The sequence below is a fragment of the Diabrotica virgifera genome, chromosome 7 (genome assembly GCF_917563875.1).
Source record: "Diabrotica virgifera virgifera chromosome 7, PGI_DIABVI_V3a".
NCBI lineage: Eukaryota > Metazoa > Arthropoda > Insecta > Coleoptera > Chrysomelidae > Diabrotica > Diabrotica virgifera.
In genome coordinates, this window is record NC_065449.1 from 136980559 (window position 1) to 136992569 (window position 12011).

Here is a 12011-nt window from a genome sequence, read left to right on the forward strand (position 1 = left end):
CCCGATAGACCACCGTGGTGTCGTGTAATTTTGTTATTATGTCATCGATAAGATTCTTAAAACCTAGTGTCTCCACCAAACTTTTGCATAACCACACACCATGCAATAAGAATATAAGAGATAAATTAATTTTTGATAACTTTTAAAAAAAAACTTACAGTTTATGAGTGATTTGCGAAAAACCGGTTTAAACATGCATTTTTTTCGCGAAAAATTAAAATCTTTAATCATTACTAACTCAAAAAGTATTGATTTATTTTGATAACTTTATATAACAATTTTTGCTTCTAATTTGTCCTATCGATTTGTGCAATTATTTTTAATACAATAATTTTCATCCCCGAGAAGGGGTGGTATCCACCCTCAGGGTAAAGGCGCAAGGTGGCACCATATCACCTTTATTTCTTGTGGTATCCTCTAACCACTCACCAATTTTCGTGAAAATCGATGAAGGTTTACCGAAATTGAAGGTAATAGTTAATTTTTACCTTCAGTGATTGCACTATACAAAAGAAATTGCAATTTATGATCTAAATGCGCGTATTTTAGGAGCTTGTAAATTATTGAACGATATGTAGTCGCCAAATAATACTTTTAATTCATTTTAAGTACAACTCTCTCTTAAGCCGGGAAAATAGGGTGGTTCTCTTGCGAAGGGGTTGTAGTTCAATAATCGAAATTCACGTGATTTAATAGTTTATTTTTAGAATAAAAAATCTATACGAATTATATCCACCATACGATATATATATTAATTTTTTTTCTTAAGTTAAATTAATTAAACTTTGTTTGGGGGTGAAGGGGATGAGCTCAAAAATCGAAACTATATCACTTCGAGAGCTCATAAATAGCTCGTAATTCTGTCGCAAAGATCGATTTAATATCCCTATTTTTAAGTAGTGGGGGGGGGCTGAGTCAAAGTCTTTTTAAGTAGTGGGGGGCCACTACTACATTAAATTCCTGCCAGCTCAAAATTTTTAATTTGCGGAATATGAAAGCTCATAAATAGCTCATAAATCAGCGCTATTTGTTTTTTAATTTTTGCAAGTGGGGGGGGGGCAGCTCAACACGGGTAATGAAAACTCTAAGACGTATATATTTGTGAAAAATATAATATATTTTAAAATAATATAACGTATATTAATGTATTATTCTCTTTTTTTATTAAAACGATTTACAAAAATGTAAATCCTTTAAATGTAACATAAATTTTGTAATCGGAATTGATAAGCCATGAATTAAGGCAGATAATATTTCTTATGGAGTCAACGTCTAGCCTTGACTTTGAAAAAAAAAACTCCTCTTGAAACTAGCCTTTCTGCAGGTACAGATGTTGCTGGCGATCCGAGAAAATCCTTGGCTATTTTCGATAATGACGAGTAGACATTTTCGTGTCTTTTCTACCAATCAAGTATATTCTCAGCATCTTCTGACCTAAGCTCATTTAAGTATTTTTCGGCTCTGGTGTTGGATTCTGTAGGTCATTCTGGGATTTATTAGGCCGTGTTAGCACGCAACGCATTAAAAAGGTCACCGGGGAATCATCGGACCAGGTAATCAAGAAATTTCAAGATCTTGCAATTTCTTGAGTCAAGACAAGACATAAGATATCAAGAACACGTCAAGACAAGATTTTTTAATTTCTTGATTTTTTCTCAAGTTGTTATCAAGACAAGGATTCTTTTCTTTACTGAAGAGAAAGGCTGTTAAAGACATTTGTGAGAAGCCCATGAAACTTTTGTACAAAGGAAAGAACAGTTCTGACATTAAAACTTACTGTAAATTATGTACTTATGATAAGCAACTAGGTGTACTACAGTCGGAGGAAGGTGTTACCGAAAGTATCAACGAGTGTGAAAGAAGTGCATGAAGTGCTAAATAAATTTGAAATAAGACAGTTATTAATGGCAATAGGGCAGTTCTTGTTAAAAAACGATTCGGACGTCAATTACGTGGTGTATTCTTGTGAGACAAATTTAAATTTTTGAACGTTCGAATTGAAATACTTTTCTCTGAAATATACAATCTCTTGCTTCCCAGCAAGGAAACCGTTTCCTACGTATGTGTATTCCAGTTTTTGAAAGAGGCGTGTATGAGTAGAACCATAATTTTTGATTCTGCCGTTCAGTATGTATTTTGAAATAGCAATTCACAAAGCAGTTCACAAATTCTGCTTTGAAAGGATGCCGCTTTCACCTTGGACAGATTTGGTAAGTTTATTAAATAAATTAGTCTCTGTGATTTTAACTTTAATTATATGGAACAAGTGACAAAAGATTCAGAAACTGGGCTTGACAACGGATAATTCGGAAAAATCAGACATTTCTTCTTGCTTAAAATACGTGTTTGGTCTATGAAAAATTTTATTGTTTTGCGATTGGTTTTGAAGCAATCACACAGACATCTGGTAGTTAAAAAATTTCCACTTACCATGTGGGCGGTCTACGTATCTACAAAGTACAATAGTACGTCTCTACAAAAAAAGACGAATGCATACAAGAGCTTCCATTCAAAATTCAATTGTGTGTTTTATACTTGCGATCCAAACATTTTCCAATTTTTGGCGGTTTTAAAAAAAATTCAAATACCTATATACCTATTAAAGTAAGAAGTAGTGGTGTGACCCTAAAAGAGTATGTATACCGAAAATTCGAAAAGCAAGATATCTTAAAAGAAATTTAATTGAATATCAAATACGTCTTTTTCAGGAAAAATGTATAACTGCTTTTGAGTTTGTAAAAAATATGTCAAGAAGGCATCAACCTGTGTAGTCTGGAAATTGCAGTTTCCTTAAAATCCAAGTTACAGAAGAAGACTCAATTTCTACAAATTTACTAATGAGCGGGAGCCAGTTCATGTATGGGATTGGGAGCCAATTCGCGTAGGATTACAATAGTTTTAGTGCGCTCGTAAACACAGCCACTTGTGGTCGCCACCGACTTCAGGTAGCGAGAATCGGCCACTGCCATAGCTTCCCGCTGGAAGTGACTGCCGGGAACGCAGTATGTGCGCCGAATCCAAGCGTGTAGTAGCCACCGGTGGCGACCACAAGTAGCTGTGTTTGCGATCGCCCTTTTATAGTGCTCGGAAGCTAGTTAAGGTGCGCCCTTATTTTGATACTTACTTAAGAACAATAATATTTTTAGCTGTAGCAGCGGGAATATCAATATTGTCTACGCCGGCTCCTGCACGTCCAATCACCTTTAAGTTTTTACCTGCTTGTATAACTTCTGCAGTTACTTTAGTATCTGATCGGACAATAAGAGCATCATACGTCTAAAAATAAGAACTTTTTTAAATTGAATGTTGAATAAATACATACCTGTAGAACAATTTAGCAATTGAAGCAAGGATACATCATACATAACGAAGTTGAACATACAAAGAGTAAGATTAGTGTTAATATAAGTCTAAGTTAAAAGAAGAACAAGTTGTAATAACCGTAAGTTATTTTATTTTATATATTTAATGAGCCAAAAGCATCCATATTTGTGGATACGCATCTCTTTTTCATTTCTATTCCCTTTCTAGGCAACTTTGACTTTGAACATATATGCTGTCTATTATTTAAAATCATCTGGCCTTTTGTAATACATTGAAACTGAGCTGGAAGAAGATAAAGATGAATATAAAAGGCGCAGACGATTAGCGAAAGACAACATAAGACAATCGAAAGCAAAGACCTGGGAAGAGTTTGGAGAAGAATTACATAAAAACTATGTATCAAATAATAGAAGCTTTTGGACAACAGTCAGACATATGAATAAAGGAAAACACATCGAAATAACAGCAGTAAGGGATACAACAAACCAAATTCAGACAAATGCAGAACAGATAGCTAAACTACCTATGGAAATAATGCTAATAAAATAAATTTACAAATAAAACAATAGAGGTTCGAAATGAAACATATCAAGATGACGAGAATAAAGAAATAGAGCAAATAAGTAGAAAAGACGTAATACAGGAAGTATCAAACATAAAAAAACTGGTAAAGCTGGAGAGGATGATGACATAGACTCGGGAATAGTAAAATACATGGGAGAAGAAACGCTAAACTGGCTATGGAAAATATACAAAGAGGCATGGAAAAGCAACAAATCCCAAAAGACTGACAAAATAACCTTATGTGGCCTTATAGAAAAGAAAATTATATGGCAATGTTTGCATAAAATGAAAGTACCAATCACAATGATAAAAATAATTGAAAGTATTTACAAAGTAGTAAAATGACGTATGAAGATATTAGGAGAAAGTTCTCAAGAATTCAATTGGGAAAGAGGTATATTAAACCAGGAGACAGTGTTAGCCCGCTACTATTCATAATAGTCGTGAACGAATTGACTAGAAACAATTTTGTACTTTGGACAAATTTTTTTCTAGATTTTTGGGTCATTCTGAGCAGAAAAGGTCTTCTGTGATTTTCTCTAAAATTGATTGTTGTCGAGTTATACGCGATTTAGAATTTGAAAAACGCGAAAATTTCCTTTTCAAGGCTTAATAACTCGGTTAAAAATTACTATTATGAAAGTCAGAAAGTGACCAAATGAAAGTACCCCTTCCTACAAGATCCTGAAGAATTTTTGGTCATAATTTTATTACAAAGCTGTTATTTTTAATTATTAACAATGAGCGCTAAGCGCGTACTGAGGCAGTCGTTCAATAGAGCGCGAGAGAGATGCGCAGCCGCGGCCGTCCAATGGTGCATCTCTCTCACACTCTATTGAACGGCCGCCTCAATACGCGCTTAGTGCTCATTGTTAATAATTAAAAATGACAGCTTTGTAATAAAATAATGACAAATTATTCTTCAGGACCTTTCAGGGGGCTTTAAACTTTGATTTGGTCACTTTCTGATTTTCATAATAATAATAATTTTTAACTGAGTTAGTAACCCTTAAAAATTGCCATTTTTGCGATTTTCAAATCAAATTTTGAATCGCTTATAACTCGACAACAATCAATTTTAGAAAAAAAACACGAAAGAAATTTTTTGCTTAAAATGACCCAAAGAACCTAAAAAAATTTGTCTGAAGTGAAAATATTTATTTTTTGAATTTGTTTCAAAAAATTTTAACAATTTTCCAACCGCGATACCGCCTGGCACCCCGTGGCTTTGTTATAAGGACCCCTTTTTGAGTAAATTTGTGAAAAAAAAATTAATCGAAATAATTTACCTAACGGCGGCGAGCATACAACTTGGACTAAATACAAACAGGAATAATAATTTGCCTAATTATTACTTCAGAATTATTTTTTAAACATTTGATTTGAATAATTTTGTATTGTAGTTCCTACCTACAGATTAGTATCTATAGATAAGTCAAAAATGATAAAAAATGTTTTACCTACACTAAATCACTACCTAATCTTAAGAACCAAAAAAGTTTTAAAACCAAATAAATAGGTACTCACTGCGATTTCGGCTATCAATTGTTCTTTGGGCAACTTATATTTACAAACAACTTGTATTGAGTATTTTTTTAAAAGTTCAACGCAAGCAGCATCTACTGCATCTGCTACTAAAACAGTTTTTATATCCATTTTAGACGACTATTCAATGCACTGATTCAACTTGGAGAAACAACTTTCTTGATAATACTTTTGAAGTAGGTACGCACTTTACGCGTTCCCTTCGTTGTGCGCTGATGAAAGTGTTGTTTGTTTGAATTTCAATGTCAATTGTCTGTTGATATCAAGTTTAACCGATGAACTCTCCCCACTGTCCCAATCTACTTTGCTACTACTTGGATACAGTGATGTTTGCTTGATTTGGTGACTTAATGATATTTATTTCTATTTTCAGGGTCGGCCTAACAAATAACAAATAATGAATTATCGAAACCAATTATTATGAAATTTATGGATATCACCAAAATTTCCAAACTCTTAGCATTTACATGTTTTACAGATTAGATGATAAAACCAACAATGACATACTACGTACTCAATAGAAACAAGAACCAATCCAGCTGAAACAAAAAAAAATACGTAGAACATCTGAAATAACTGTTTCGTACTAATTACTTTCAACATTGAAATAAGCCTTTTCTAACTCAATTAGGTATTTACTTTTTAGTTGTTGAAGTGTTAGTCCTCGAATACTTTGGCAAGTCAATACTATAATCCCGATATGCTTATCTTTGGGTATTATCTAAAATAAAGATACTATAATTAATAATGAACATTGAAAAAGTGACAGCATACATAGATCTAACCGCAGCATATGATATCTACTATTTGGAGACGAGGATTAGGTAACCCTTAAACGCCCAAAGGTGGGTAAAAAATGTCCACCTAATGCGTATTCACTTTATAATGTCCACCTAGTGCGTAATATACTTATTACGTGTTCAAAACTTTTTTAAAAATTATTTAGTGTTAAAAAGAGAGCAGAGAGCCCTTTATCGAATGATAACTTGGTTCTACCGATATTTTTGAAAATAAAAGTAATATCTTGAGTTAAATATGGGTGGGCACAAAAAGTACACCTTTGGTAAAACTTGTTACTAAAAGTTTCTATATAATTTTTCGTTGTATGTTAATTTTACTGGTGTTTTACTGGTATGTTAATTTTGATGTACCTACATCGTAATTTTGTTCTAAGGTTTGTAAATTGTTTATATTAATATTTTAGAAGATGCTGTGTTTATAAAGCATAAGATTCTTAAGTTTAATCCATTTTGCAACAACTCTCAATCCTATTACCTATTTTCGAGGTGGACATTTTTTACCCACCCTTGGGCATAATAGAACCTAAAACAAGTAATTGGACTTGGTAAGTCCTAGGTTTTCACCCAAAGTAATCGAAAGTAGAACTGCAAGTCGATATTTGAACGCTTCGTGTAACTTTGCGCCGATTGATAAACGATTTTACTAATTTTGAGTCATTTTTACTAAACTTCGGGTCATCATTGTTTAAACAGAAATTACTTCAAAACCGAAACTAAAGATGCAAACTCAACTTTTCAATACGCTTCGATTGATGTGTAAAGGCGGAGACAGATATCCGCGCCGCGAACTCCGCGCCGTGTGAGCGCCGCGCGTTCGTGGCGCGGTTATTGTTCGTTAAAATTTTTCATTTTGACGATCCAGAGGAAACTTACGAACGTTTAAATAGTAATTGTAGATAATCATGTCTCTGTCCTGTACTTCTACTACATCTTATTTTGGTATTGTTCTGAAACTATTTTCTTGTGTCATCTTATGCAATTTACTATTTTATGCGGAATAAGTCACAGTTTGGGAACATTTCGGAAACTACCTTTTTCGCTTCCCGGCAACACAATTATAATGGTAGGGGAGCCCAAGCGGGGATTTTTGCAGTTACTCGAGCGCGTCAGATTATCATATGGGGAGAAACGTGGTACCCTGCAGATGTACCTCCACCATATATTGGCTCTTAACACAGGGGAGTTCGTTCAGGGGGGCCCGAAAAAAAATATATCCTTAAAAATACTCGAAATTGTCAGATTAAGATAAGGTACGTTAAGTACATGCAAAAGAGTCTATATTTCGAAAATATGACGATTTGAGCGGGGCGTACGGAAATGGGTGAGTCAAAAAGTTTCACAAAAAAAGCGAATATTTCGCGAAATGAACGACAGATTGAAAAACTAAAAACTACGTGTTCAATATTTTTCAAAAATCTATCGAAAAATTCCAAACTTGACCCCCCACGGAGAGGGGTGGGGGGTAAATTTAAAATTTTAAATACAAATCCCGCGATCTTTCGCAAAATAACATCATATCGAAAAACTGCAAAATACACTTTATCAATATTTTTGAAAAATCTATCGAATGGTTAAAAACACGACCCCCCACGGAGGTGAGGTGGGGGGTTACTTTAAAATCTTAAATGGTAGCCCCCGTTTCTTATTGCAGATTTGGATTGTTTGTATAAAAATAAACAACTTTTATTCGAAACATTTTTTTGAATTATGGATAGATGGCGCTATAATCGGAAAAAAGATTGTTGGAAATGGAAAATTAAATTAAAAAATGGGAAGTCCCCACTAAAATGGAAAATTTTACTTAACTTTTTTTGGTTTTAGGACCTATTAATCACAACCCAATAGGTCCCCAAAGCGCTCGAGTGACTGCACATTTAGCATACTTTGCTCCCCTACCATAATATATCTGCTTGTTCCTACAACCAGAAACAAAATTAGAGAACTATAGGTACTTCCAAGTCATGCGTTACCTTTTTCGTTTTCCGGTGACACAATTGTAATGTATCTGCTTGTTTCAACTGCGTAGCTTCACTAGAAACGAAATTAGAAAACTATAGGTTCTTCCAAGCCGCTGTTAACTTTTTCGCTTTCCGGTGACCCAATTATAATATATCTGCTTGTTCCAACTCAGTTGCTTCACCAGAAGCGAAGTTAGGAAACTATAGGTTCTTCCAAGTTGTGCGTTACCTTTTTCGCTTTCCGACGACACAATTATGACATATCTACTTGTTCCAACTCCGTTGCTTCACCAGAAGCGAAGTTAGAAAACTATTGGTTCTTCCAAGTTGTGCGTTACCTTTTTCGCTTTCCGACGACACAATTATAACATATCTACTTGTTCCAACTCCGTTGCTTCACCAGAAGCGAAGTTAGAAAACTATTGGCTCTTCCAAGTTGTGCGTTACCTTTTTGGCTTTCCGGTGACCCAATTATAATATATCTGCTTGTTCCAACTCAGTTGCTTCACCAGAAGCGAAGTTAGGAAACTATAGGTTCTTCCAAGTTGTGCGTTACCTTTTTCGCTTTCCGACGACACAATTATAACATATCTACTTGTTCCAACTCCGTTGCTTCACCAGAAGCGAAGTTAGAAAACTATTGGCTCTTCCAAGTTGTGCGTTACCTTTTTGGCTTTCCGGTGACCCAATTATAATATATCTGCTTGTTCCAACTCCGTTGCTTCACCAGAAGCGAAGTTAGAAAACTATTGGGTTTTCCAAGTTGTGCGTTACCTTTTTGGCTTTCCGGTGACCCAATTATAATATATCTGCTTGTACCAACTCCGTTGCTTCACCAGAAGCGAACTTAGAAAACTATTGGCTCTTCCAAGTTGTGCGTTACCTTTTTGGCTTTCCGGTGACCCAATTATAATATATCTGCTTGTTCCAACTCCGTTGCTTCACCAGAAGCGAACTTAGAAAACTATTGGCTCTTCCAAGTAATGCGTTACCTTTTTCGGTTTCCGGTGACCCAATTATAATATATCTGCTTGTTCCAGGTCCGTTGCTTCACCAGAAGCGAAGTTAGGAAACTATAGGCTCTTCCAAGTTGTGCGTTACCTTTTTCGTTTTCCGGTGACCCAATTATAATATATCTGCTTGTTCCAACTCCGTTGCTTCACCAGAAGCGAAGTTAGGAAACTATAGGGTCTTCCAAGTTGTGCCTTACCTTTTTCGCTTTCCGGTGACACAATTATAATATATCCGCTTGTTTCAACTGCGTTGCTTCACCAGACACGAAGTTAGAAAACTATAGGTTCTCCAAGTCGTGCGTTACCTATTTCGCTTTCCGGTGACACATAATATATATCTGCTTATGAATGTTTTTTTGATATTGATAACTATTTCCGAAGTGAAAGTCGAAAGGTCAAGTAAACTTGATTTCAAACTCGAATTGTGGCTTATGCCCAAATAAAATAGTAAATCTTATTTTTAACAAATGTTATTTTTAGTACAACAATGAACTAACATTTTTTAAAAAGGTCCGCATGTACATTTTTTTATTTCAGCTTCTATTTCCGTTCAGATCGGATTTAAGTTGTTTCTTTAAATTAAATGGTTCTTTATTGAGGATCCCACAATAATGATTTTCCACGGTAAACATCAATAAGTTAGATATTTCCTTCCGACAGTTCCGACCGACCATTCCATTACTAACAAATATTCAACTCATGCGCGCCAAAACCAACAAACCACTCGAAAACCCGTCCAAATACGTATTGCGAACCATCAAAGCGTTTGTTGAAAAACCGACAGAATTTAGATCGTAGTGCGCCGTGTGCGTGCCGTTTGTGCGTCACTTGAAAACACGTACTAATCTGACGAATACGCTGCGCGCGAGCGGCTCGCACACCGAGCAGATCGCATATGTATATCCTCCTTTACATGTAATATTTCTGCACTTCTGGTTAGAACTTTTTAACCGGAAATGATATAAAAACCAAAATTTTACATTTGTTCTCATCTTGCTAAGACACGTCGAATGATATATCGCTTATACTATTTCGGTGACTTTAAAACAGTTCATACGGTTGCAACTCTAAAACCGGAAGTCCGATGTCAAATTTCTCATCTTTAATACCATCCTTGGATTATAAGCTCTTATTCGACACCTCATCTGTCATTCTATCTGTATTAATAACGGAGGAGATAGACATACGGGCAGAGAGTCATGAAACCGGAAGTATACATATATTTGTTCTCTTCTTACGAAGTCGCGTCGAATAATATATCACTTGTATTATTCCGGTGACTCTAAAACAGTACTTCTGGTCGCATTTCTAAAACCGAAAGTCCTATGTCAGGTTTCTCGACTTTCTTGTCATTCTGCCTGTTATCACGGAGGACTTATATTCGCAGTCGGACGGACAGACGGACAGACAGGCTAGGTCAAATTTCTCACCTTTAGTACCATCCTTGGATTATAAGCTTTCATTTAAGATCTCATTTGTCATTCTACCTGGTAAAATGACGAAGGAATTATATTCGCGGTCGGACGGACAGACAGCCTAGGCAAAATTTCTTAACTTTATTACCATCCTTGGATTATAAGCTTTCATTTGACACCTCATTTGTCATTCTACCTGGTAAAATGACGGAGGAGTTATATTCTCAGTCGGACGGACAGACGCACAGACAGCCTAGGTCAAATTTCTCATCTTTTTTACCATCTTTGGATTATAAGCTTTCATTTGACAACTCATTTGTCATTCTACCTGATACAATGACGTAGGAGTTATATTAGCGGTCGGACAGACAGACAGACAGACAGACAGACGGACAGACAGACGGACAGACAGCCTAGATCAAATTTCTCACCTATAGTAACATCCTTGGATTATAAGCTTTCATTTGACACCTCATTTGGCATTCTAACTGGTATAAGGATGGAGGAGTTATATTCGCGGTCAGACAGACCGACGGCCAGACAGCCTAGTTAAAATTTCTCACCTTTGTTACTATCCTGGGATTATAAGCTTTCATTTGACACCTCATTTGTCATTCTACCTGGTACAATGACGTAGGAGTTATATTCGCGGTCGGAGAGACAGACGGACAGACAGCCTAGATCAAATTTCTCACCTTTAGTACCTTTCTTGGATTATAAGCTTTCATTTGACACCTCATTTGGCATTCTACCTGGTATAAGGATGGAGGAGTTATATTCGCCGTCAGACAAACCGACGGCCAGACAGCCTAGTTAAAATTTCTCACCTTTGTTACTATCCTGGGATTATAAGCTTTCATTTGACACCTCATTTGTCATTCTACCTGGTACAATGACGTAGGAGTTATATTCGCGGTCGGACAGACATACGGACAGACAGCCTAGATCAAATTTCTCACCTTTAGTACCATTCTTGGATTATAAGCTTTCATTTGACACATCATTTGTCATTCTGCCTGGTATAAAGACGGAGGAGCTATATTCGCGGTCGGAGAGACCGACGGACAGACAGCTTAAGTAAAATTTCTCACCTTTATTACCATCCTTGGATTATAAGATTTCATTTGACACCTCATTTGTAATTCTAGCTGGTATAAGGACGGATGAGTTATATTCGCGGTCGGACAGACCGACGGTCAGACAGCCTAGGTAAAATTTCGCACCTTTAGTACCATACTTGGATTATAAGCTTTCATTTGACACCTCATTTGTCATTCTAGCTGGTATATTGACGGAGGAGTTGTGATCACAGACAGACAGACTGTATAAACTTCGGGCTAATCAATGGTGATTGACCATATTCTTGAATTAATCAATTTAATATAAAAACTT

General features: G+C 35.8%; 1 protein-coding gene across 1 annotated transcript in view; it reads right to left on the reverse strand.

Annotated features, from left to right (window-relative positions):
* The window catches only part of LOC126888489 (D-3-phosphoglycerate dehydrogenase), a 74555-nt gene extending 67639 nt beyond the window's left edge, over positions 1 to 6916 (reverse strand). Inside the window, exons 1-4 of the mRNA XM_050656823.1 lie at positions 6798 to 6916; positions 6073 to 6154; positions 5416 to 5972; positions 3125 to 3276 (exon numbers count right to left, since the gene is read on the reverse strand). Of these exons, the coding sequence (XP_050512780.1) occupies positions 3125 to 3276; positions 5416 to 5544 (281 nt within the window). The 5' untranslated portion in view covers positions 5545 to 5972; positions 6073 to 6154; positions 6798 to 6916. The remainder of the gene's footprint in view (positions 1 to 3124; positions 3277 to 5415; positions 5973 to 6072; positions 6155 to 6797) is intronic.
* Between the last annotated feature and the right edge of the window lie 5095 nt (positions 6917 to 12011).